The sequence below is a fragment of the Podarcis liolepis genome (assembly GCF_965112155.1).
Source record: "Podarcis liolepis genome assembly, chromosome: 5".
Classification (NCBI taxonomy): Eukaryota; Metazoa; Chordata; class Lepidosauria; order Squamata; family Lacertidae; genus Podarcis; species Podarcis liolepis.
This window is the reverse complement of record NC_139556.1, coordinates 84,011,311-84,039,172: the sequence shown is the minus strand read 5'-3', so window position 1 is coordinate 84,039,172 and position 27,862 is coordinate 84,011,311. Positions and strand designations below refer to the sequence as shown.

General features: G+C 42.0%; 1 protein-coding gene and 1 long non-coding RNA gene across 5 annotated transcripts; both read left to right on the top strand.

Moving 5' to 3' along the window:
- The first annotated feature begins 1,955 nt into the window (after window positions 1-1,955).
- NMD3 (NMD3 ribosome export adaptor) lies at window positions 1,956-22,431 on the top strand. Of its 4 annotated transcripts, none has more exons than XM_083504274.1 (17): window positions 2,161-2,443; window positions 3,056-3,108; window positions 4,255-4,344; window positions 6,114-6,248; window positions 7,861-7,957; window positions 9,158-9,238; window positions 10,313-10,441; window positions 10,545-10,635; window positions 11,120-11,198; window positions 11,672-11,768; window positions 12,553-12,670; window positions 12,917-13,062; window positions 13,996-14,108; window positions 15,786-15,858; window positions 17,151-17,257; window positions 20,530-20,600; window positions 22,106-22,431. In XM_083504274.1, exons 3-17 carry the CDS (start codon window positions 4,301-4,303, stop codon window positions 22,237-22,239), a joined length of 1,515 nt encoding a protein of 504 aa, XP_083360400.1. In that variant the 5' UTR covers window positions 2,161-2,443; window positions 3,056-3,108; window positions 4,255-4,300; the 3' UTR covers window positions 22,240-22,431. The 4 variants fall into 4 exon arrangements, with proteins under 4 accessions (XP_083360397.1, XP_083360400.1, XP_083360398.1 ...); XM_083504272.1 differs by having other exon boundaries at window positions 2,179-2,450; window positions 3,065-3,108; XM_083504273.1 differs by having other exon boundaries at window positions 2,186-2,443; window positions 3,056-3,775; window positions 3,992-4,344.
- Window positions 22,432-23,968: 1,537 nt separating this feature from the next.
- On the top strand, window positions 23,969-25,231 carry LOC310707529. The gene is made up of 2 exons (XR_014526547.1): window positions 23,969-24,028; window positions 24,132-25,231. It is a non-coding gene; the product is annotated as an uncharacterized lncRNA (long non-coding RNA).
- The last annotated feature ends 2,631 nt before the right edge of the window (window positions 25,232-27,862 follow it).

Sequence of the window (27,862 nt, the reverse complement as noted above, 5' to 3'; positions counted from 1 at the left end):
TTACCTAATAAACAAACTGTATGAATAAACTTTTTAAAAGCAACAATTGAAAAAGGTTTCTCTAGCCAGTGACTACTCTGTTTAGTCCAAATTGTTACAGCAAAGATGTTAGTACAGTGGTACCTCAGGTTACATACGCTTCAGGTTACATACGCTTCAGGTTACAGACTCCGCTAACCCAGAAATAGTGCTTCAGGTTAAGAACTTTGCTTCAGGTTGAGAACAGAAATCGTGCTCCAGCGGCGTGGCGGCAGTGGGAGGCCCCATTAGCTAAAGTGGTGCTTCAGGTTAAGAACAGTTTCAGGTTAAGTACGGACCTCCGGAAAGAATTAAGTACTGTATTTTTTGTACCATAACACTCACTTTTTTCCTCCTAGAAAGTAAGGGGAAATGTCTGTGCGTGTTATGGAGGGAATGCCTACGGGTGGCATGCCTACGGATTTTCCTCCTCCAAAAACTATGTGCGTGTTATGGTCAGGTGCGTGTTATAGAGCGAAAAATACGGTACTTAACCCAAGGTACCACTGTACCTGCTTTAGTTTAGACACAGCATTTCTGCCATCTGCTGGGCACCTTCAGAACCACAATTTCATTCAAGCCATCAAAGCAATTGTGCCTGACAAAGGACGGACAAAGCCAATTCCTGCTTTTAAGCCATAGCCTGGGTATAACAGTGGGCTTTGTTTGTTTTTTGCCAAGGCTGCAGTCAATATTGTAGACCTGTTTTAAGGGTGAAAATTCCAAATCTGTGGCCAAAGCACCAGGCCCATTGGTAGACCAGCTCTGTTACAAAGATGTACCTGCAAACATGAAGCCTGGCAACGTTCATGGTGACATGGTTGAAAATCATGTATAACAAGAAAGGGTAGCAAAATTCATGCTTAAAAGATGGTCTGACAGTTGGTACCAGAGGAGAAATGGGACAGAGGAGAAATACACCATGATGGATTTTTGAACTCTTGCTTCTTTGGAGATTTGTTTGAATGAAGGGTGGCAGAGAAATATAACAGATCTTTAAAAGTGTGTCACCAACATGAAAAGTTTGGAAAGGTCTGTTCTAACCCTCCAGAGCGGATTTGGGGAAGGCGTGGGGCAGGGGAAGAGGTGAAGGCCCCACTGCCCTGGCAGGAGCCCTTGTGATGCCTTCCACTTGCTGAATCTGGCCACTTGAAATTAATTGGCCTAAATTACTTGTGGAAATCAGTGACCACAAGTAAATTAGGCCCATTAATTTTGATGAGTCTGAGTAAAAAACTTAGATGGGAATTCCACAACAACAACAACCCAAGCAGATGGGCGAGGTATAAAATTATTATTATTATTATTATTATACACGGATGCCAACAATTTTACTGCTTATATTGCATATTTACAAAATAGATATCCCATGCACATATCTGTTTTGTTATTTATTGATATTTAACTGAAAGCTTTTATAAATACTGCTCTTTCTACTGTTGCCTTTCTTTGCATTTTCGGGTTTTATTTATTTATTACTAATTATCTTGCTGTGTTTTATGCAAACCCGCTGAGGGATTTTTGCCCTCAACGATATATTAAGCGATATATTAAAATGCTAGTCATGAGGAATGATGGTGACACTTTCGTTGCTCTTTTAAAATAAAATTCTTATCGGAAGTGAAGAACGGAAAGGAAAGCGACGCCTGCTCTGCCGAGATGCAATCTCCCTGTTACAACGAGCCAAGCTTATGAAGCCAGCGTTAAAAAAAGAAAAGAAAAAGGGACCCCTGAGCATCTGCAGAGTGTACTTCGCCCATGCCTCTGTCTCTATCCCTCCCGCCTCCATCTGAGCAACGGGGCTTGCTTAGCACACCCGACGAGAGCAACCCTACGCCTCCGGTTCTCAACTGAACCTGCGGGGAGCGGGAAAACATGCTTTCCTTACCTCTACGTCGCCACTCACATGGCGACTTCCCGTTTCCCCCCCTCCCCCCGGCGTTCTTTTCCCAAAGTTCTCGCGAGAGCTGTGCGTTCTCTCTCTCTCTATCGCTCCACTTCCAGGACGTTGGAACGCGAGGCGTAGACCTGACCGTGAAGCGAAAGAAAGTAAGTGGCGAGGGGGAAACAGAGCGCGAGTCGCTTTGTGGGGCCTCTGCGTTTGGCAGGGGAGGAGAGGAACGGGCGGGGGGGGGGAGGTTGTTTCGGAACGCGCAAAACGACCGTTGGCGCCCTCAGCTGCGCTGGGCCCAACCGCCACGTGCCGCCTCGGCTGCTCTTTCCCCTCCTCCTCCTCTTCTTAATTTAACCGCTGGCCCGAAGTGCTACATCACCTCTCCACCCGTGGCTGAATATCGCTGTCGCCATCCTCTGCTTCCGAAGCTGTGGAGTTTGCCGCGTTGCCATGTGGGCAAGAGTGCCTCTGAGCGGGTGCAGATCGCTGCTGCTGCCGCCAAGGGACCCCGCGACCTTTGCCCTACCTAGAGCGGGAATCATAGAATCATAGAGTTGGAAGAGACCACAAGGGCCATCGAGTCCAACCCCCTGCCAAGCAGGAAACACCATCAGAGCACTCCTGACATAGGGTTGTCAAGCCTCTGCTTAAAGACCTCCAAAGGAGGAGACTCCACCACACTCCTTGGCAGCAAATTCCACTGTCAAACAGCTCTTACTGTCAGGAAGTTCTTCCTAATGTTTAGGTGGAATCTTCTTTCTTGTAGTTTGGATCCATTGCTCCGTGTCCGCTTCTCTGGAGCAGCAGAAAACAACCTTTCTCCCTCCTCTATGTGACATCCTTTTATATATTTGAACATGGCTATCATATCACCCCTTAACCTCCTCTTCTCCAGGCTAAACATGCCCAGCTCCCTTAGCCGTTCCTCATAAGGCATCATTTCCAGGCCTTTGACCATTTTGGTTGCCCTCCTCTGGACACGTTCCAGTTTGTCAGTGTCCTTCTTGAACTGTGGTGCCCAGAACTGGACACAGTACTCCAGGTGAGGTCTGACCAGAGCAGAATACAGTGGCACTATTACTTCCCTTGATCTAGATGCTATACTTCTATTGATGCAGCCCAGAATTGCATTGGCTTTTTTAGCTGCCGGAAGGCGACGACAGGCTGCCATGGAACGTGGCTTTATCACTAAAATGGTTGATTGGTGGATTTGTTTTTGAAATGATCGTCTAAGTAAAAAGATTTATTTTAAGGAAATAAATCTCGTTTGAGTAGGCTCGAAAGAGGCATCTGTTTTTCGTTATCTTTCATTACAGTACTCTGTTGTCCCCCCCCCCCCACGTGTTTATTTGACCTTACAGCCATGGGCATAGCCAAAGGGGGCAGCTGCCCCCCTAAATCAACAAAAACACTTAACTAACTGAGGTGCTGCCCCCCATAACAAAGGCCTGACCCCACCCAACACAAATGCTGGCTATGCCCTTGCTTACAGCCAGTCAGAGAGTCCTTGCTTTCCTGGATGCCAAATGTGTATTGCAAGTCACTTTGGGTTGCCGTGGAAGTGACTGGCCAATTTAATTAATAATAATAATGTTAATAGTGTATTAGACTGGCAAATCGTTGCTGTACGCCATCAGCTCAATGTCCCCTTATGCCAGCACTGATGTCCTTAACAGCTTTGGGACCCCACATGTCCACACCATACTTTTAAAGCACATTTGTACCATTCTAAAAAGCTATGGCTTCCTCCAAAGAATCCAGAGAAGTGTGGTTTATTCATCATAGAACTACTGTTTCCAGCACTGTTAATAAACTACAGTTCTCTGGATTCTTCAGGAGGAGCCAATGGCAAAGTGGTAGAAAGCTGCTTTATTATTATTATTATTTAATACTTTTATTTTGCTTTAAACAAATACATATAAATATAGGCAACCAAAATTACAAAAGAAAATTCCTTAATAATAATAATAATGAAAAAAACTACAAAAAATATCAAAGTACATGGCATAAAACGTAAGCCACTATGGAAAAGAAAAGAAAAAAGGAAGATGAGCCAAAACATGATGATCTTGACAATAGAAAGCTGCTTTAAATGTATGGTATGGGTGTGACCTAACATATGTCACCACCCTACCCCATTTTCTTTAGTACTTTAGTACCTCAATATTTGAGCTTCATCAGTATCAAAAACATAAGAATATCCCACCCACACAGATAACTGGTTGACGACAATGAGAACAAGATTTTTAAATGTTTGGCTTTTTGATCTGATCCAGTTGGGTTCTTCTTACGTTAGACACTCTGTAATAGTTGGACCCTAACCTGTGCTCTCACCTCACTAGGTGCTAATGCGTGTCTCATTCTTGGGAAACACGTGTGAAGCTAGAGATGGAATACATGAAGGAGCCTGCAACGGTCAGCCAGGGGAACATGTGAGTAACATACTGTCTTTGACAGCCATACAAGAAGGAGTGTTGTCCTTCATGTGAATATATGTGCGGGAGAGTCACTATAGTGTAGTGGTTAGTAGGCCTGGGTGATACCGTATTGGGTCGAATATAAGCCGTATCTTTAAAATTGGGGGGGGGAGAGAGAGAAAATACCCAAATATAAGCCACTCCATTCCTCGCTGCTCCTGGCTGCATACGGGGGGGGGGGGAGCGACTTTCCCCTTTCCTCGCTCTCTCCCTTCCTGGCCTTAGGGGAAAGGACGAGGGACTACGCACGGGGCGGGTGCCACTTTGCCGCGCTCTGCCCTATGCTCCTGGCTGCATACGGTAAGGTTGCTAATATAAGTCACACTTTAACTTTTCACAGTCGGAATTTAGGGAAAAAGTGACGCTTATATTCAGGCTAATACAGTATATTGATAAACCCGGATCGGTATGAGGAGCAGACTGCAGTGTCAGCTTCACTCAGTGGTATATCGCCACCGTTCCTTCCTCCAGCGGCACTGCTAGCAGAGGGATTCAAGAGCAGTGGCAGTTTCACCAGCGATATACCACTGAGTGAAACTGCCATTGCACTCTGCCCTCATACGATGCAGAGGAAGGAACAAGCTGAATCAGTGAGGCTGGGGAATGGGAACCTTCCCAATCCCCAGCTGACCTGTGCCAAGCAGCCCTGGCGTTCCTGGCCCTTGGGTGTGAGCGGGGAAGTGTTGGGGCTGTCTCAGCTGGGGAGGGGGAATCTTCCTCCCCCCCCCCCAGCTGAGCTGTGCAAACAAGCTGTGTTGTCCCAGCTCACAAGTGCCTGGGTAAAACCGCCTCATTTCCCGAGGTGAGAGCTGGGGCAATTTCACCAGGTGCCTCGTGGGCAGAGGCGAATGCAGCTTGTTTTTTCAGCATCGCGGCATATCGCCAAACTGATGTTTGGCTGGCGAAACACCATGATGTTGAAAAGCTGATATCGCCCAGCCCTAGTGGTTAGAGTGTTGGACTAGAACCTGGGAACCAGGGTTCAGATCCCAGCTCAGCAATGAAGCTCACTAGGTGACCTTGGACCAGTCATTCACTCTCAGCTGAACCTACCTCACTATTGTGAGAATAGATTGGGGGGAGCTCTGTATGATACCTGGGAGGTAAGGTGGGATATAAATGAAATAAATGAATAAGTTGCTTGTTTGAAATCAGTTGATATCTCCTTATATGTGGAGGACTAAGGCAGAGCTGGAAGTCCCGTCCCCCCCGGTGTATTTGCTTTCCACTATGCAAGAATTTGCCATGGAGGGCTACTTTGTAAGAAGCAGTTCTCCCCATACATGTCCTCCTGTTATTTATACTCTCAGATGTGTTGGAATATCAAAGCATTAGAAATTAGTAGTGCTAGAAACAAATAGTCATTTTGCCTACTTGTTCATGGGTCAGAACCTACTTTGTCAGGTGCATCTACAAAGTGCTTCATAACTGAATTGTGAAATGCAAGAACAGACCTGACTCTCAGATTATTACTAATATTTGCATCAAAGCACTTGAATGAGCTCTATTCTTACCTTGTTCATCCTCAAAACAAGATTGTTGTTACACCGATCTAGCCAACAAGGCAACTGAGAACTATTTACTGAAGGCCATCCATTGAGTTGCCTCAGTAGCATTTGAACTCTGGTCTCATATGTTTGAATTATAATGCTATCCAGGGAATAATCATGACTTTGTCTTTTGTGCATTTCGTTTTCAATGGTCATTTTCTTCCTTCCTTCTAGCTTGTGCTGCCAGTGTGGCATTGCAATTCCACCCAATCCAGCCAACATGTGTGTAGCATGTTTACGGACTCAAGTGGACATAACTGAAGGAATTCCTAAGCAAGTCATTGTTCATTTCTGCAAACAATGTGGAAGGTACCAACTGTTTTCTCAATTTTAAGGGCGCTGACATAACATAACTTTCCTGAGTGCTTATATAAACATTTTAAAAAGTAAAACTAGATGCGTAGATCCAGAAAAAATGCCATAATCCACAGTCAAGCAAAACATTTTTTTTTTAGGCTAAGGAAAAAAATGCAAAATAGTGTGCAAAGGCCTTGAGTCTGCTTGTGGCCAGAGTCCTTAAGCAGAATAAGCAGGTATTCAAAAAGGATTGTTCTGCATGTTTCGGTAGATAAAAGGTTTCACCAAGGGTTTTGGAAGCATCAGCTTAACAATGGCTGGTTCCCTCTCTAGAAATACAAAAATTGTCAATTACCATGCCTTCTTTCTGTGGCACACATTGCAGAGACAGATAGTAGTAGGGAAAGAAGCACTTCATAATCACCACAACATCAATTGTCACAACATCATTAGGGATTTTCAGAGCATAGTTGCTGAACATAGAAATGTCAGAACTCCAACTTTTGGGGGGGGCACGTAGCTACCTGCATACTTTCCAAGAAATATGAAATATACTTTGTGGAAGGTATGGGTAGACAAATAGAGAGTCTTCTGAAACAGAGTGCTTTGTTCTTTTGTTGCATGATGTGAGACAGTCTCATCTTTTTAAAATTTATTGTATGGTGTCACCAGTCAGGTGCAATCCCCCAGAAACTTCTTTTGCATAAGGGCAGTTAAAGTGAATAGGACTGCTGCATTGACTATAAATCATTGCTGTTCATGCCAAGATATTACATTTTATTTAAAGAAGCAGCTGTCTGACATAAGGACATTAATATAATTACCATACATTAATGTTGAATATCATTATAATGTACTATGGGGGCATTATTGTTTTGGGGGGTATTGTTTTGTAGAGGGGGGTTATTGTTTTGTTCATTATTATGTTATGTATTTCTGTGTTTTTATACTGTAAACCATCGCATGGGTCCCCAGATGAAGGATGATGTGTAAATTTTATTAATAAGGCTTGATTTATATTTGAAATTGTTTGCATTTTTCTGCTTTTGTCATGGAGTTTGGCTAGCACAATAAACTTGATGATGATGATGAAATAAATAATACCCTGAGAATGTTGTCTAGAGAATTCAAGAGCTCATATTCATACTGTATAGCATGTTCTTTGAAGGTCAGTTTGTCTTAATTAAGGTAGTTGTTGAGTTTTTATATTCTGTTGTAATGCTCCACAGTTGTCAGTTACCTCCAGCCTCTAATGACATTTTGACTTAAACTTTCCTTATTGTTAGTCAAAATTCTAAAACCTTTCACTGTTTACATCTGTTGTGCATTTTGATCAGTTGAGTTAGCAGGTGCATATGTATGCATCATACTTAATCACAACTGCTTTGAACATTTCTGGCTGTAACAGTAAGTGAACCACAAAACTCTGTTTTTGTGCCATTCAATAGAAAACAATGAGTTGTTGAACGATGATGGGGAATTATTTTCAGATCCAGAAGACTAGGAAATTATTTTTGTGGCATTATTAATGTTATGTAGTTATAATGCTATTTAAATATAGGCACATTGTTGTATATATTTGGTTTGAATCAATTTCATGTATTGCTTTTATTTTCAATTTTAGATACCTTCAACCACCAGGAACTTGGGTTCAGTGTGCCTTGGAATCAAGAGAACTTCTGACATTGTGCCTTAAAAAAATCAAAGCTTCCCTTAGTAAGGTTAGTCTTGTAGCTCTGTATTTTTATATGAAATATAAAAGGAGTCTGCTATATTTCTGTAAACTTCTTTTTGCCTGTGAAAGCTGTGACTCTTACGTGGAGTTAGCCACTAATAATGAGTTGATTCTCCAAGCAGATGTACTTTGGTTGTACCTTCCAGTTCTATTTTGGGGGCATACAATGATAGTTCCTCAATGGTATGTACTGGGGCATGTTTACCACAAAAGAGCTGTTCCTTGATTCTGTGTTCACAAGTACCTATACCATTATAATCTATACCCATAAGCATCCACAGAAAAATAATGGACTGGGTTATCACTCTTGACCCGTTCTGTTTGTGAGGAAAAAAGCATAATTAAAATTATAAGAACAGCTGAAGAAATACCACTTTCATGATGTGGCTAGACATGGAAGCTGCATGAAATACCTTCATCATTCAACAAGCAGTCTTTTATGAGAGATTGAGAAGCAGAATGGCCGTTGGATCATCTTGAGTAAAAACCCCACTTCTCCCAGTGCTCCTTGTGTCCCAAGCTGTGAAGGACATCAGCAGTAATAGCCTAGGTGACAAAACCCCAACCTGTGAGAGACACTTAAAGTTAGGTGGCTACAACATTGTCGTTTTTTCCCTGAGAGCTGATGTTTTCATCCATCTTGTCCAAGTCTGAATAGGCATTCAGACAAATGAAATTATGCTGTTATGTAGCTGGCAAAGAGATGGTGATTTATTTAAAGTGCTAATAGGTGTAGGGATATGTTTGATGTAGCAGTTCCATTGGCGTAAGGGTTCCATTGATGTAAGGTAAAGTATTTGCTGCTAACTTATGGGTTCTTGTAGCAGTTGGGTGGGGTATATTCTAAACAGCAGTTTATGGCTCTGTACAGGATTTCACTCCATGAATTTCCAGTTTGTGCATGAAGGTGAGCTGACGTTCAACGCAAAATTCAATAAGCCAGTGGGCAGAAGCAAGCCATGAAGTGGAAGCAGGGATTATTGTCATTATTTGTTGATTAGGAGACATACGTAATAATAAATGGAATATTAAAAGTTTTAATAAATGCCATGTATCATTTCCTGTATTTTAATAGTGACATTAGTTGAATGTAGGAGCCCAGACCTATGTGGCACCATTTCTGTTGTTCAGCATTTGTAGAAATATACACTAAATGGTAATCACGCATGCTCTTTCCTCCTGACAGGTGCGGTTGATCGAAGCAGGATTTGTATGGACTGAACCACATTCCAAAAGACTTAAAGTAAAGCTGACTGTACAAAAAGAGGTGATTAGACTTTGGAGTGACTTTTATAAATCAAAATTATTAGAGAATCCAGGAGTATGTTATAAGGTTATGTTGTGTTAGCTAGAGGAAGTCAAGGATGTTCTTGCTTGTGACTTGCTGAGTTCTGAACAATGTTGCAGCTGTATTATGCCCCATGAAAGTCAACCCCATTAAAATACTAGAATTTGCTTCCATATAAGCATGTATAGAACCAGGCTAGAGGTTTCTGTACATTGAAGGGATCGGGGATTGGGGACCGGACAATGATCTTTGTATTCCTTCCACTTGTATTCCTTCCATTTCCATTAGTCAACTTTATAGCACAGTTGTGAGGTCAGTAAGAAAAAATAGCTAGGTAGAAAGCTTGGAGTATTGAGTATTTGGGCTATTAGCTGTATCTCTTTTAATGCCAATTACTTTTTAATTTTAATTTATTTAAACATTTTATTGACCACTAAACTGCAATCATCTGTAAGCAGTTTACAATGATAAAATATAAAAAATATATGAAAGAATTTCTGTACCACCACATTATAAAAGATGGCATAAACTATAGAACATTTTTCTAAAATGCATACAATTATTTAGATGACTTTCTAATCAAAAATTAAGTAGTTGCAAAGACCTTTTGCCTCAAAAACGTGAACAGATGCTTGAAACTCAAAAGTGAGGATACCCAGCAAATCTCTGCTTGAAGTATTCCATAGCACGGGGTTGGCAACTCTAAATACCTGACTTCTAGTTGAGGCAAGTTGCTCCACCACTTCATTAAGGTCCAGGCCTTGCAAAGCCCGATTCAGATGTTATAGAGAAATAGAGCTGCGTGCTACCAACAGGTTGATGGCACTTTGCTCCAAAACTCCTAATGACCACTCTCAGTGGCTTTATATAGATGTTAAATAACAATGGGGTCAAATGGTACCCTGTGGAACCCCATAATACAGGTGGCAGGGAGTCAAAGAACACTCTCCCATGTTGCTCTTTGGCTTCAACCACACAGGTAGACTGTCAAAGGTTACTCCCCAGAAACAACCTAGTAGAAAACTTAATCTTGCACTTAACTTCCTTCCATAGGTGATCAATGGGGCAGTTCTTCAGCAAGTCTTTATAATAGAGTATGTTGTTCAGTCTCAAATGTGTGATGACTGCCATCGAGTTGAAGCGAAGGACTTCTGGAAAGCAGTGGTACAAATTAGACAGAAGGTATATTTGTGTCATATATACATGCATTTGTGGTTGCCTCGTGTCCTGAACTTGTGTATAAAATATATGACTTTTTAAACCCCATTGTTATTTTTATTCTTAGACTCTACATAAAAAGACTTTCTACTACTTGGAGCAATTGATTTTAAAACATAGGCTTCACCAGAATACTCTTCGGATTAAAGAAATTCATGGTGAGTGATGTTTATGAAGCGACTAAGTTCTTGTAAAAGCAAATATGATATGAAGTACTTGCAGGTGTGAAGGAGAGGCTAGGTTTTTCAAAATAAGAGCTTTGGCATATAATAAATATGATTTGTGTATATAACGTTGGTCACACTTGGAGTACACCTATTGAAATCAGTGGGCTTCATTGCTTTCAATGGTTCTGCAGTGGCTAACAGTAGATATCGCCCATATAATTAATATTTTGCATAGAGATGAAGAGAAGTATATTTATTACTTGGGGCTGCCATGCCTGCTTGTGTTGCTCACCAAGCCACCACCTCATCCAACCTTTCATTCCCTCACAGCTTGTTTGTGATAAGCGTAATATATTGTTAATGAAGTCTTGGGACTTGCATGGAAAATCCATAAAAGTTCTGAAGAATATAGATCCCTATGTTAATATATCAATATGAACTGCCATGAGTTTTAATTCCATATACATGCTTTCAGATGGCCTTGATTTCTACTATGCTTCAAAACAACATGCTCAAAAGATGGTGGACTTTCTTCAGTGCACAGTTCCTTGTAGGTAAGACTGTCTTTAAAGTGTGTGATCCTTTGCATAGCTGCATCATTAATTAAGGTGTTTTAGTTTAGTCCCACTGAAGCTAGTGCATAGAAGTAGTTTCAGTGTTGCTCTGCCTGGATCAGGGAATCTTGTTTATATCACAGAGACAGCAGCGGTGGCAATAGTGCCTTTGCCTCTTGCCTTTTTATAGGTGCTTGCAACAACTACAATGCGAAACTTTAATTGTCAAGAGAAAGCAGCTTTCTTTTCTGCCTTCAAGATGCTGACCCATCCTGGAACTTCCCCTTTAGGGTCCCTTGTCCCACACACCTCCAGTTTGAGAACTTGGGAGGGGATTGTTAAACATAGCCAAAGATTCTCACTCTTTTTTGTCATTTGTTTTCACTTTCCTGCCCAGTTTGTTATTGTAGCCATAGAATTTCCTTTTTTTCTTGTTATTTCTGATTTGGATTTGTGTTTTTTTTAAATTTCAGGTCTAAGTCATCCCAGCGTTTGATCTCTCATGACATTCATAGCAATACATATAACTACAAAAGCACATTTTCTGTGGAGATTGTTCCAGTATGCAAGGTATTTTTGACTTGATTCCTAGCCCGTAATCAAGAAGAAACTGTGCTTGGGGGACTTCCTGTTAAATGGATTGATTGCGCTGCCAGTGCTATAGAAGCTATATCTGCTAAGACATATGCCCCATTTTATTCAGTGGGTCTATATAGGATTGTAGCCTAAAACCACAATACTATGAGAAAACAGAAGCTTTCTATTTCAATGCTAGCATGAATTTCAAAGAGCCAGTGTACAGATTTACACATAAATCTTCATCTCTGGTTCAGTGTAGTTTGAAGGGATAACTTTCATGAGTGAGTGAGATGTCATACCTAGAATTTTTCATACCATCCAGTATCCAAACACAACACATAAGGAGTCATCAAGTACTAAACAAGTGTGTGTGAATCCTCTTGAGAATGTTAATTATTGAACTGCAGTAACAGTTTTTCCTCTAGACTGCTGGTACAACACATTGATACGGCAATAAAATGCATATTGAAGTATTTGTTTTTCAATTGGAACTTCTGTGTTTCGGAAGGACTTGGAGAATATGTTCTAAAGATTTCATAGATTAAGAAATTTTACAAGTGAAATGCGCCTACAGTTCTTACGGTCTGAAATCTTAACTACTAGCTTTTACAGAAATTCAGCTAAAGGATTTAGTTAGTTGCTTGTAGTTTCCTAATCATCAGACCTCCTTTTAGCATTTTAGGCATTCTAACAGCAGATTTACAATGGGAATTGATGAGCTTTTTGTTTTGTTTGGTAATTGCTTTGCTTTCTTTCCTTTTCTCTCTCTGTTCAGGACAATGTTGTATGCTTGTCTCCAAAGCTGGCTCAAAGCCTTGGGAATATGAGCCAGATTTGTATTTGCCTCCGAATAACTAGTGCCATTCACCTCATTGATCCTAATACACTTCAGAGTAAGTTTTTTTAAAAAAATTTCATATTAAAATGTAATCCAGTAATACTAATAGGAATCACACTCCCATCAGAAATTTATATGAGCCTGAGGTTGATGTATTTGAAAAACTAAGCTACAGGCTACTATGATGGCATCAGGTGCATTGAAGAGAATATCAGTCCTATGTGACTTTTCCCACGCACACAAATCATAATAGTGGCTTACAAGTAACATCTGCATTACTTCTATATTTCTTGTCTTTCAGTTGCTGAAGTGGATGGAAACACTTACTGGCGTCATCCTTTTAACAGCTTGTTCCAGCCAAAGCAGTTGGAGGAATTTATTGTGATGGACATCAGCAGGGCCCATGGGAGAAAACAAGGTGCTGGTGCAGGCATGAAATCCAACAAAGTAAGAATTGTTATTCTCTTATTTGCACCTCTTCTAGAAGCTTGGCCAGATCTTTCTCCCTGCCTTGGAATTGTTTAGCTCTGTCACATGTCATTTGAAAGCTGTCAGACCATTGATCTTTTTAGCCCAGTTTGCTATTCTAACTGGCAGCCACTCTTTCCCATATCTGCGTCCTAAGATCCTTTTAACTGGAGAAGCTGAGGATTGACCTTGGGCATTTTGTTTCCTAAGCAGGTGCTCTGCCTTTGAGCGATGTCCCTGAATTATATGTTAGTCTAAGTTCTTGTATTTTTGAATGAGGTGTACTTCTTTTGAAAGGGAGTTCTACATTTGAGATGTCACTCCCAAGAAGGTCATGTCCATCTTTGTCCATTTAATATCTCAGGTAGATAAAAATTAAAAGCATTTATGCACATTGGAATATGCCAACTTTTGCTGTGGATAAAGAAGGAAAAATAAGAGAATCCTTTTTAATTATTATGAATCAATTCTTACTGTACACTTTGTGTATGCAAAGTGCATTAACTATCACAATTCTGCATCAAAGTGTCTCAGACTTCATGTGAAGCAAACTTATCTTTGTAGCGTATAAATCAAGCAAATCTGCATGGTTTTGCTTTATTTTTGCGTTACTTAGTCAGCTTTGGTTTGACATGACATGACATGTTTTGTAAAATCAATTTGTAGGTCAGTGTAGCAACCAGCATATACCATTGATACAGGGAATGGCATTTTCATTACATTGCTAGAAAAACCATGCAAGGTTTTTCTAGCAAATATATTTGATACACACGTCCTTTGGGAGAAATTGGCAGTTTGAGAGGAAATTAAGATGCTGAATTATAAAATGTGAGAGACGGTTTGGTTCAACTCTTACCATATCCAACTTTCGTTTTTAATCATATGTGTTCTTTTCCCTTTGTTATTTTGAAGCATACACTTGCTGAAGCCTGGGTGCAGAAAACATCAGAGTTGAATACCGATACCCAATATTTCTGTCGTACTCACTTGGGGCATCTTCTGAATCCTGGAGATCTTGTGCTTGGGTTTGTAATGCTCTATTCTGCTTCTGGTTGATGTTCAGTTCCATGCTTGCATACCACTTTAGAAGGCTGTAGGACTGTGCCCCTTCAGAACTAATAACTTTTAATTGATGCTAATTGGAGCTGGTTTTCTGAAACCTTAAGGTACTCTGAAAGCTGGGAGGTATGAGGGCTACAGGACTGGGCAAGGTAGACACCTCTGAGTTCTCTGCAATATAATGATTATAGGGAAAGTTAATGACAACATTGCATTAAAAGGAAGAGGATACATTTGAGAAGAACTTCCTTTTAATAGCTAATGCAAAATATAATGTGAAGTGGGCAGTATTTACCCTCATGCACCTACTTGATAAAAGGCAGAGTAATTCACAAAGCTGAATCTTTTAAGAGCAATGCTTGTTCAGGGTTGTTTGTAATAGGCTTCTTACTTTAGTCGGAGGCAGGGTTCTACAAACCCATTCCCTAATGGTGAGTGCCTCTCCCTTTCTAGCAAGTGCCTGAGGTCTCTGGATTTTAACAAACCATTTAAAGGACTTCTGTGCATACCCCCAGTAAATGCTAATCCTGGCAATAAATGCTACTGTTATTTTTCTCTTGGAGACCTTCATCAGTAGCTTTTGGCCCTGGGCATCATCCTGTTTCTAGGCTTAATAATATTCTTGATACAGAGCAAGCAGAGATGTTCTAGCAACAGGTTCTAATCAGGACAGCAATGGCACCAGTTTAGCCTCAAGGCCATGCTCAGCTCTTCAGCCTTTCTGATGCCAGACCTGTCCTCTTAGAGCCCTTAGAGTGAATTTTTCTTCTTCCATTTCCAGCATATTAGCTGGTGGCCATCCCTTTTACACGCTTCAGGACTCCACAGTTAAAAACATCCCTTTGCAACAACTTTTTAGAGGTGGCATTGTGCCATGACTTCAGGATTGGGAAAATTAAAAGAAAACACTGAAGGCTGTAACGTGTCATTCACATGCTGACTCCTTAGATGCCCATAATAAATATTGTCGTATTGCTATTACAGCTGGAAAAGTGGAAAGTGTTATAAATGCCGACAAATCATTTTCGCACCAAATGCTCCACAAACTTTGTTTCTCTCCAGGCTTCTGCCAAAGTCCCATGCAGAATGCAGGGAGATTAAATCCTCATGCGGAGGATTTGAGACAGTGGAAGTGAGGGAGAAGCAGGGCAGAATGGGCTAATGGCAACCATATATAATATATAATACATAATAAAAGTAGCAAGTAAGCCAAGCCAAAATGTATGGGGCTCTGATTTGTCACCATTATATCAAAGCCTCTATAACGTATCTCAAACCAAGCTGTTAAATGGATATATTTATATAATTTTAAAACAGAATTAAAATCTTCTCAATGCCAGCCTTAAGACAACCCAAGTAGGTGGATAATTTGACATTTCCTAAAGGTACAAGGCCTTTGAGTTTTAGCAAGTATCCATTCTTGTTACTGTTTTGATTATTTGTTACATTTTCTGTATGACGATCCTTTGCTTTTCAAAACTTTTCATTCTTTCAACAATCCCGGCAGTGCCTGTTGTTACTGCTGTTGTTACATTTTCTTTCCCATTCTGCTTTGCTGTTTCTATTAGAAATATTGACATTTCTGAGTTGTGTAGAAGTATGATACAGTTAACAAAGAAACCCTTTTCATATTATTATTTTAGATTTGACTTAGTGAACTGCAATCTAAATGATGAATTTGCAAATAAGATGAACCCACATAATGTTCCGGATGTGGTAAGTTTTGGATACTTCTTTCCTTCCTTAAACAAACATTTGGGCACTGATGAATAGTTTTAAGATCATCATGATATAGACCAAGAATCTCAGCATAGGAAATTATATAGTCTTTTATTACGTTTATATGTCTGGGTTTCGTTTCCTGTCTGCCTAAGCTTTCTGTCAAGCCTTATGCCCATCCTGCACAACTTGGCTCCCTTTGTCTCCCACTAGTGTCTCTGTGCTTTCTGCCTGTTAGGTCAAGAAAAGTGTCATTTGATAAAAATCCTCCCCAAATCTTTTGCTTCTGCATAATGTTAGACAATGGAAGCCTTGTCAATTCTGTCTAGGTCATGAAGGTTCACTTCACCATACCTTTCCCAGTATGTATAGTCATTCCAGAAGCAGAAACTGGAGCCTTGGTGGTCCACATACAGCCCATGCGGCTTGTGTTGCTTAGCCTGCTGTAGTGGCCTTTGGTGTCATTGATACATTGATAAAAATAAAAATCACCCTCCTGCTTTTCCTGAATTTGTACCTTTGTTCATTTATTCTTAGATGCATTATTTAGTCCCGCCAATATATCTCTGGTGTTTTTATACTGAGGTTTTTATACTTTATATTTTATACTTTATACTTTATATTTTTTATTTATTTTTTTCTCATATGAAAATCTTACCACAACTTTAATGATTGCAAACCTGAATATTCTGGTGGAATAGTTAAGAGTATGAGCAATGAGTTCAGTCTCTGGTTCAAATGTCATTCCACCCATGAATTGACAGTGTGTATAATATGTCACATTCCGTGTCTGTCTTCCTTTCCCAGACATTAACATGGAGGCAGTAATGCTGGAATATCTCACAGTAATATACAATATATATGAAGTACTTTGAGCATTTATGGAAAGCAGTACAAAAATATTTAATAGCTTCCTTCAATATTCGTTCCCCCCACTGCCCCTTGTGGTCAGTTTTAACACTACAGTTCTATAGTTGCTTCAAATACCAACAGGGTCGTCTTTACCCAGGGGTGCAGGGCACCCAGGTGCCAAATTCTGGGGGGGGCGCCAAATGTATTTTGGGGGGCACCAAAAAAACCTCAACAACTTTTGAGTTGCCCCCCTAAAAAAATTGGGGGTGGCTAAACTAAATTTGGGGGGCGGATCTTTGCACCCCACTGGCGCATATGCTAAAGATGGCCCTGAATACCAATTTTCATTTAAGCTTTTTCTTTTAAGGGATCCCTCAGTATTGTTCTGTAAGTGGTATTTCTGACACAGTACCTCGCCTTCCCCTTTCCATTCTTAGGTTTTGATCAAGAAGAGCTATGATCGCACAAAACGTCAGCGTCGCAGGAACTGGAAACTGAAAGAATTAGAAAGAGACAGAGAGGGCATGGATACAGATGATGAAAGGTATTGGCGGGGGCTGTTCTGTGTTATCTCCCGTTTGTTCAACCACCCAGTACATAATTTTGTGAGCAAAATAAGGTGGCAGAGAAAACAACTTGGATTTTATGCATGCTCTTTAGACCAGGGGTAGCTAAAGTTGTATCCCCCCGATATTGTTCAGCAAGTAAATTACATACCGCAGAGTTTGAACATTTTAGAAATTTACATCAGTGTTGTTTCAGACTGGAATTGATGTAATGTGTGGTTGAATCTCATGAGTGGTTTTCCCCTCCAATTGTAAAACAGCTACAACAGACTCCACTTTGATGTCTTGGGTGAGGGGATATTTAACAATTTCCCTCCCACACAAACCCTGTTTTCCTACAAGTGATTACACTGGTCAACAACAAATTTGTTGTCTGCGTTTTTTCAGTTGATTTAGGACGAATCTGATGCGCTGAGTCCAAAAATCACATTGGTTTTGCTCAATCAGGTCAAGTTTTTGAGCTATGGCCACATGTCGGTTTTTTGCGTTTTTGTTCACATGTACGCTTGTGTGGAGCATTTTAGAAGAAGTTGGTGGGGGTAAAATGCCATGTCAAATAATTGTTTTGATTGGAAATGATTATTTTAATGACAAGAAGTATTCAGGTCTGATAGTTCTGGGTGATTATGTCGAAAAGGGATCAGTTTGAAGTAATAAAACCTCGAAATCTTCCATAAATTGGTGCACAAGTTTCATAAGGTGTGCTTACCATGCTTATTTTGGTATTAAACTTGGTGACCAGGATAAAGCTTGGGCGCCACACATGGTGTGCAAGGCATGCACCGAGACTCTACGTGGGTGTACCAATGGCAAGAGGAGTCTGAACTTTGGAATTCCCATGGTTTGGAGGCAGCCGACAAACCATGTCACTGACTGCTACTTCTGCGCTGTTGATGTGACTGGGATCAACAGAAAGAACCGGAGCAGCCTCAAGTATCCTGATCTTCAATCAGCACGTCATCCTGTAGCCCATTGTGATGAAATTCCAGTGCCTATCTTCAGAGAACTTCCTGACATTAGTGACGAAGATGCCTCCAGTGTTGAAGGACATGAAGAAGAAGAATTGGTTCTTGAAGATGATGCTCCACATCCATTTTCCCAAAAGGAGTTGAATGATCTAGTTCGCGACCTCAGCTTGTCAAAGGACTCTGCCGAACTGTTGGCATCCAGATTGAAGGGAAAAAACCTCCTCTCTGACAGTCAGTGCTTGCATCAGCTTCTTCCGCAACAGGCATCAAGAGTACCTCTGTTTTTTCTCGGAAGAAAAGGACTTGGTGTACTGTGCAGATACCGCACAGCTTCTGCTCAAGCTTGGAGTGCCACAGTACGAACCCAAAGATTGGAGACTGTTCATTGACAGCAGCAAGCGATCACTGAAATGTGTTCTGCTAAACAACGGCAACCGGTTTGCCTCTATACCCCTGGCTCACTCGAGTACACTGAAGGAGAACTATGAAGCGGTGAAGTATGTGCTGGAGAAAATTGGTTATGATCAACATAAGTGGTTTATTTGTGTTGACCTGAAGATGGTGAACTTTTTGTTGGGACAACGGTCTGGCTTCACCAAGTACCCATGTTTTCTGTGCATGTGAGATAGTAGGGACTCAGCATTACACGAAGAAGGACTGGCCTGTGCGGGAGGAATTGGTGCCTTGCAAAGAAAGGAACGTCATCAACGACCCTCTGGTGGACAGAGACAGAATACTCTTCCCACCACTGCACATCAAGCTCGGCTTAAGCAAGCAGTTCACCAAGGCTCTGGACAAGAATGGTGACTGCTTCACTTGTGCCAGGCTTTTCCAGGATTGACCATGGAGAAGTTGAAAGCTGGCATCTTTGACGGTCCTCAGATCCGTCAGCTCATCAGAGATCCAGAGTTCGGAAACTCAATGAACGAAGTGGAACTGGAAGCGTGGAAGGCATTTGTTCTGGTAGTGAAGAACTTTCTGGGCAACAATAAGGCCAGAAACTACGCAGAACTTGTCAACAACATGCTGACTGCTTTCAGAAACCTGGGCTGCAACATGAGCGTCAAAATGCACTACCTATTTTCACATATAGACCAGTTTCCTGAGAAACTGGGTTCAATGAGTGACGAGCAGGGGGAGAGATTCCATCAGGGCATGAAAGAGATGGAGACCAGGTATCAGGGTCGCTGGGACGCAGTCATGATGGCTGACTACTGTTGGACTCTGAAGAGAGACCTCCCTGCCACTGAGCATTCCAGGAGTTCCAAGAAACGGAAGTTCAAGCCCTGAAGTTTGAAAAATGGTGAAGCAACATGCAATTTACGTGTACTTACCTTTATCAATGTCCACCATTCAGTTTACAGTAATCAATGTTTCTATCAGGTAATCAATATATGTTGTTGGAAAAATATTTTTTCTCTCTTAAAAACATATTTAGGATGATATGTGTTGACAAAAATCAGCTGATAATGCCACAAAAATGTAATCGATCTTGTCACAAGATCTGATTTTTTTCAAATCAACATAGCAAAAAAACCTGACCTGATGGAGAGAAACGGATGCCATTTCCTGATTCAGCAGTGCAAAAATACTCAATCATTTGTAGAAATCTAGACAACATTCAAAAAGTAAAAAATTGTTGCCCAGTCTTATTAAAGCACTTTTATACTACCATTTTAGTATGTTTAGGGAAGTTTTTAAATGTTTGATGTTTTATTGTTTTTTTAATATTTTGTTGGAAGCCGCCCAGAGTGGCTGGGAAACCCAGCCAGATGGGTGGGATATAAATAATAAATTATTATTATAATACCATTTATACTATTGGAATTCATGGAAGTGTATAACAAAATCAATGCATGATAGTCGAACACATGAAAAACTGATGGAAACAGATGGGGGAAAGAAAGGGCAACCCAGTCAGAAGAGTGGGGTATAAATAATCATTATAATTATAATAATTATACAGATACCAGTCTTTTTCCACAGTGTGTAAAAGCAGCAGGAGGTGTTTGATGGCAGGGGTCAGACTCTGGAGAGATCCAATCAGGAATCTCCCATGTCACATCTTAGCAATTTATAATTTGAATTTTTCAAACTAATTTTACTTGCTCAGCTTGTGAATGTTCATCTTTCCCAGTAGTCAGACATAGTTTATATAGCCTTCAGGCAAAAATATTTAGTTTTCTGTATTCTATTTATAGTTTATGAGTATAATGGTGTAGAATGCACCTATTCCCCAGAAAAAGTAGTAAAATTGCTCACTTTTATTTCAACTTTTATAGACAATACCAGGACTTCCTAGAAGATCTTGAAGAAGATGAGGCTATTAGAAAAAATGTCAATATTTATAAAAGTAAGTTTCCTATGTGAAGTATTTACCTTTTTTGCCGTATTGTAATGCCCAGAAATATTGCCTGTCTATAGTGGTGTCTGGAATTCACAACCAGTGGTGGCTACTCTTAAATTAGTTGTTTTCTAGTTAATATGTGTTCTGTCCACTGTTTCTGTCTATTGTCATGATCTAAGTATCTGGGGCTAAATGCTCCAAGCCAATTTAATAACATTTAGGGGGATGAGAAGCTACGGAAGTACACAATAACTGCCGGCATCTCTTCCTTTCCCAGAGTATGCATTAGACCAGCTTAGGACTGGTACTCATCATCATCTATCTCCCCAGGTTACATGAACTTAAGGAAGCTTTGTCTTGACCATGCCACATGCCCTGGCATACAGGAAAATACTGTGCTCCTGCAAGCATACTTAACCCCATCCTGGAGGCACAGTATGTCTGACATTAGTTGAGTATCCGATGAGCTGAAGTTGGCAAACAGGATGAGGAAATTGACCGCCTGACCAAGCCCTTAGCAACTTAAGAGTACCCTGGAGGAGCGAATGAAATTAGGGTTCTCTCCCCAGGACCAGGATGCTGTAAGCTTTTAAGGACTTGGGATCCTTTGAAGCTAAAAGGATGTGGGGCAGTAACTAGAGGCAGTCAGAAGGAACTTTGTCTCAACCTAATTATTCCCCGCTCCAAGGAGATCTTAAGCTGTGATGCAGGCAGCAGCCCTAACAGCTTAATGTATCCTTTAAAAATCAAAATAAGAGTAGGGGATATATTCTTGTTGATCCCAGGTCTCCCCACTCCTCTCCAAATCTTTTTGTACACCACAAGGAGGGGGAAGAGAAATATATTCCCCTTTCCCCATTGTTCAGGATAAGGCTTAGATAAGCAGCTCACTTAGTCCCAGACTTCAGTAGTCTTGCATTATTTTGCTGATGGAGGGGGCAGGGCCCCCCAAATATTTATTTTCTTTGTGGTCTTCCAGTTCGTTCCCTCTAGTGATGAAGTGTATTATTACCATCCAGAAACCTCTGCGCACTTGGACATCCCTGATATGCAGAATTTATGTTGTATGTTTGTTTGTTTTTTGAATAGAAAGGAATGCAAACTAGGAGACCAAGGGCTGTATGCGTATACTGCCCTCATTCTGCCATGTAACTAGCAGCAGCAGGGCAGAGAATAGACCCAAGCACTTGGTATGAATCCTAGGTGAAAGGGAAGCAAGTGGTCTGCCGCTTGCTCTCTTCAACCTTTTGGGGGAAGGATAATTAGTATTCTCTTCCTAATTAATTATTCTGTTCCTAATTAATCTTGCACTATAATTATCCATCACTCAGGTTTAGACTACAAAGCAGGCATTAAAGCTATTGTGGAGGTGCAGGGAGAGAGCAAATATTTTGAAAAGAATTTCCATTGTTTTCTTAAAGAATGGCTAGTTATTTGACACTTAGCTCACTTGGTTAGATAAAGTGATTTTTTTTTATTTTGAGGTCTTATGTTGCTTTATGGTTTTATAGATGCGGTCATTCCTGTAGAAAGTGACACAGATGATGAGGGTATTCCCCGGATCAGCCTTGCTGAAATGTTGGAAGATCTTCAGATATCTCAAGATGCTACTGGCGGAGAAGGCGCTGATATGTTGACAGAATAAGCTAATAGGTCTTGTTAATGTGAATATTTTTCTTCCTTAAGGAAAACTAGTTATTACAGGAACCTATTATAGGCATTCACAGACTTGATGTACAAAGTTATAATCACAGTAAATTTTGAGCAACAGTTCAACAATAAATCATGCTGGAAAGTGTCATTAATGGCTAATAAATGCATTGGGATATATACTAAACCTGAACGGCATTCAGACTGTGTGATTATAATTATTTTTACTTGTGTCTAAATTTGTATAGGTATGCAAATACGAAGATAGTTCCAAAGCCATGTCACTCACTGAATTTGTTTATGCTTTGGCAATCTGTAATCTGCACCTGGGATCTCTGGTGTGTTTATGTGTATTGCAGGGCTGCTCCCAGTAACATCAAAAACTGTTCTAATCTACTTTAAACTACCATTTAGTTAGAAATACAAATCTTACATTCAGTTGCTATATGAAGCTGCAGGAAATGAAGAATGTGGAGGAAAGTGGATGGAACTCATATTTCTGAAATACAGTCATCTAATAACTGTCTAGAATATAGGCCCTAGATTACAAGAGGCTTAATTTTAATTCCCTCTAGCATTATTGGCAGCTGATGCCCCATAGTGGAGATGTTACTGTGTGCTTTGAAAATTAGCCACATTCTATCTAGGGCTCAGGCTTTTTAAAGGTTAACTTTGTGTCAGTCCCGTTGAGGCAGGCTACTGTTTTTATTGGAAGGGAAGGGAAGCTTAGGAGGTTCCATCTTTGTTCTGGAAATCCATCTCTACATGTCTGTCTCTTGCACAGGTGGAGGGAATTGATGTGCGTCTGTAAAAGAATGCCGTAGCCCAGTTTTCTTTATTCAACCAAACTATCTCCTTGGGGCTGGCGGAGTTCTTGTAATTTGTAGTTGAAAATGTTTTAAACATTTGATCCCAGATCAAACATTAGATCAAAGTACAGTGGTGCCTCGCAAGACGAAATTAATTCGTTCCGCAAGTCTCTTCGTCTTGCGGTTTTTTCGTCTTGCGATGCACGGTTTCCCATAGGAATGCATTGAAAATCAATTAATGCGTTCCTAGGGAAACCGCCTTCAGACCAGGTCCGGGGACAGTCTGTCCCCGGACCTCATCTGAAGGCTGGGGGGGGGGACAAGGGCTTTTCTTCCCACCCCCAGCATTTTAAAAAACCCTGGGACAGCGGAGGACTTCTCCGCTGTCCGGGCGATCTTAAAATGCTGGCGGGCGGCATTTTAAAATCGCCCCGGGACAGCGGAGGACTTCTCCGCTGTCCGGGGCGATTTAAAAGCCCCTGGGAAGGCAGGCAGGGGGGACAAAGACTTTCGCCCCCCGCCCGCCTTCAGAAGGTGTTCCCGCCCCCCCCCCGCCCGGCTTCGCAGCAGCGCTACGAAGCCCGGCGGCTGGGGCAGGTGTTCCCGCCCCACCACCCCGCTTTGGAGCAGCGTTCCGAAGCGGGGTGGCTGGGGCAGGTGTTCCCGCCCCCCCGCCCCGCTTCGGAGCAGCGTTCCAAAGCGGGGTGGCTGGGGCAGGTGTTCCCGCCCCCCCGCCCGGCTTCGCAGCAGCGTTCCAAAGCGGGGTGGCTGGGGCAGGTGTTCCCGCCCCCCCCCCGGCCCCGCTTTGGAGCAGCGTTCCAAAGCGGGGTGGCTGGGGCAGGTGTTCCCGCCCCCCCGCCCGGCTTCGCAGCAGCGCTACGAAGCCCGGCGGCTGGGGCAGGTGTTCCCGCCCCCCCGCCCCGCTTCGGAGCACCGGGAGAAGCGATCTCCCCGCAGCCCCTTGCTTCAAAAGAGGTCCGGGGGCAGTGGGAAGCGCTTCCCGCTGCCCCCGGACCTCTTTTGAAGCAAGGGGCGGTGGGGAGAAGCGATCTCCCCGCCGCCCCTTGCTTCAAAAGAGAAGACCCGCTGTCCCCGGGGCAAGCTTCGTTTTGCGAAGCAAGCCCATAGGGAAATTCGTCTTGCGAGGCAACTCGAAAACGAAAAAACCTTTCGTTTTGCGAGTTTTTCGTCTCGCGAGGCGTTCGTCTTGCGGGGTACCACTGTAGTTATACAATCTTCCCTTGTGTTAAGAATAAAAATTGTGCCCCTATATAGTGCCTACTTCCTAGTACAGCATTATTATCATTCATTGAGATTCCTAAATTTGGGTGCAGGGTGGGTGATAGGCAAGAGCACAATATGGTGTAAGTACTTTTCATTAATAAGTCTTTGGTCACTTCCATTTTAAGCCCACCAGCATCGTCTGACTCTTTAAAAACCTCTGTCTGGAACTGCTTCATCACATGTTATACCCACGTAGTAAAGAAAACTGACTTCTATAGGCCTGAAGTAATACTCATTTCGTTAAAAACAACAACTCTTTTCTTGGTGAGCTGGTTCAGACAGTATGACGAGTTTGTTTCTCTGTAGGCAGAGAAACAAAACCGTATTGCAACATTTCAATAAAAGCAGGCTGCTTCGCTTCTGAACTCTCTGCCACAGACTCTCCCTTGAACTCCCGAAGCCCTGTTATCTCTTCTGTTTCCAACACCACCTCCGCCCAATCTTCTCCCTCCTGCTAGTCATCGTCTCACCACCAGTCCCTTGGCTCTGAGCCTTCTTCCCTTGGGGGTTACCCAGCTGGTGCATCCCACTGGTCCTCTGTGTCCAGCCAGTGCATGACATCTCTCATGAGTCTTGCCACTCATTTCCAGCTTATCATGTTTTGGCTTCAGTATAATAAAACACAACAAGTGGTACCTTGGGTTACATATGCTTCAGGTTACATACGTTTCAGGTTACACACTCCGCTAACCCAGAAATAGTGCTTCAGGTTAAGAACTTTGCTTCAGGATAGGAACAGAAATCGGGCTCCGGCGGCGCAGCAGCAGCAGGAGGCCCCATTAGCTAAAGTGGTGCTTCAGGTTAAGACCAGTTTCAGGTTAAGAACGGACCTCCGGAACGAATTAAGTACTTAACCCGAGGTACCACTGTATAAGAAATAACAACAACAACAAATCCGTTTATTGTGAGGACCATGCCTGTACACAAACATCAACACAACAATAAAAGCAGCAGCAAAAAAACAAAAATCATACAGCATCTAGCACACTACACTGCAATTACTACAACAGGCAGAAACATCGTTAAGTGGTTCTCCCAAGACCCTCAACAATTTGCAAGAGGTTCATGGGGAAAAGAAATTGGGGAATCTTTGATATCGGAGGTACCTGTCAAGATGCAACCAATTCAAATAGGGGATGCTTTTCCATGAGGTGATCTCAACACAATTGGGAGAGGCTGTGTTGTAAATTATGCAACTTGTTGGGAGGGTGCTGGTTTTTTGAGGGAGTTCCATGTCGTCAGCCCAAACACATTTATTTCAACCATTGTCTTTTCCCTGGCAAGGTTCCTGTTCTTTTAACACTCATTAATAAAGTGCCTAAGATGTGGTTGCGCAAAGATTAAAGCACAACATAGGACCAGCCCATAGGTTTACCATTGAGAATAGTGATGAGACATGGGAAGGAAGAGGGGAAATTGGGAAAAATCAGCATGAACTAGGTTGGTTTTAAGATGCCTTTTGTAGCTGTGTGTCAGGCAGAAATTCCTTTCATGGACATGAAGTAATAGGATGACTTTGGCTGTTGCAATTTGCTCCTGCCGTGCACTTGTGAAAGCTACAGAAGACTTGTCAGCAAAAGAAAAGGCAACCCTACTATTACAGAGTGTCATCTGTCAGAAATGTGTTACGCAATAAGAGCTGGCAATTGATGCATTAATGCTTTCATGTGAAGACAAATACAGGTATGGAAAGGCTTAATTGAGGCATGTTTCAAAACAAAACACTAGTAGGTTAGAGATGATCTTTTACTGATGAGAAGCATATGCTAGTGATTCTGGACTGAAAAGAGATACATTTAATGACAGTGTGAAGAGAAAACTGAAATATTCATTTGTTACTATCTCAGCAGTAGATTTTTTCATTTTACAGTAATAATATAATTAAACCTTGTGTGCTCGTGTCTGTAAATAAATAACCAGCACCTTTGTCTTTAATCACAGCCACATCTGAGGAAAAAGATGTGCCTTAGCTTGTATAAGCTTGTTTTATGCTCTTTGAGAGTGATAGGTAGGTCCTGTTTTACAGCTGTTGGGAGTATACAAAATAAGTTATGAAAGTGACTATTACATCTACATTGATAAGACAGCATTCTCAGGCGTTGGAGAGTTTGCTTCAGAGGTTAGATATAATCCTTTGCTTCAGAAGTAAAATATAATCCTTTGCTTCAGAATTTAGATATAATCCAATAAAACGCTGTGGGTTTGCATAATAACACCTTGTCACCATATGATGTGGCTGGATTAGTTCTCTTCTTGCATGTAACTGTCATAATTGCCCCACTAGCAAAGTGAGTGTCAGCTGTAAGCACTGAGAATGTGTACAACTCACCCCAAGGAGTTCAGAAACAAAAGCAGTAAGGTGACTAGGAGATAGCTGGAAGGAGAAGGATGAAGAGGACTTTTTCAACTAGGACATAACTAGGAAGTATGTCTCAAGTTCTTTCTTGAGCCAGTGTGGTGTAGTGGTTAAGAGCGGTAGTCTCATAATCTGGGGAACCGGGTTCACGTCTCCGCTCCTCCACATGCAGCTGCTGGGTGACCTTGGGCCAGTCACACTTCTGTGAAGTCTCTCAGCCCCACTCACCTCACAGAGTGTTTGTTGTGGGGGAGGAAGGGAAAGGAGAATGTTAGCCGCTTTGAGACTCCTTAAAGGCAGTGAAAGGCGGGATATCAAATCCAAACTCTTCTTCTTCTTCTTCTTGAATATGGAAAGAAAATGGAACATTGCAAACCTCTTTGCTTTTGTTTTTAAATGTGTTTTTTAAAAGTTTTATTTCTGGGGGGAAAGGAGCCAAGACATGAACATTGTGTTGGGATTCAAGCCTTTATCAGGAGAAACTGGCCACTCTCCAGGCACCCGGCTTGATCTCCGGTTGACCTCCCTGTCTGCATTCCCTGGCAGGATCCAGGCTAGGTCACGATAGGCGATCCTTCTCGGCGTGAGAAGAACACCCCCCCTCTTTCCTGCCCCCCCCCCCGGGCAGGGGAAAGAGATAGACAGAAACGTATTTACATGCCTTTATTTCTGTCTTTGCAGTGTTACAGAAAAACACGACTGCTCTCTTCAAACTCCAGCAGCCGAGAGACAAACTCCTCCTGTACTTCCTGTACAGCTCATATTACACTCTGAGCTAATTCCGGTGCTTCGCACTGTGAATAGATTGTCCCTCTGTTTCCCACGGAACAGTCCCAACATTCCCATTATGTTTTGCTTTCAAGCTAGCAGCTCGCGGCCGCATTGCTTCTACAGTGGTACCCCGCAAGACGAACGCCTCGCAAGACGGAAAACCCGCTAGACGAAAGGGTTTTCCGTTTTGGAGGCGCTTCGCAAAACGAATTTCCCAATGGGCTTGCTTCACAAGACGAAAGCCCATAGGGAAATCTCCAGGAACCTCTTTTAAATGCTAGCGGTGGGGAGCAAAGCCTTCCCCCCCCCCTCCGGCCTTCAGAAGAGGTCCAGGAAGGCTGGCGGGGGCCAAAAGGCTTTGCTCCCCAGCGCCAGCATTTTAAAAGCAGTCCAGGATA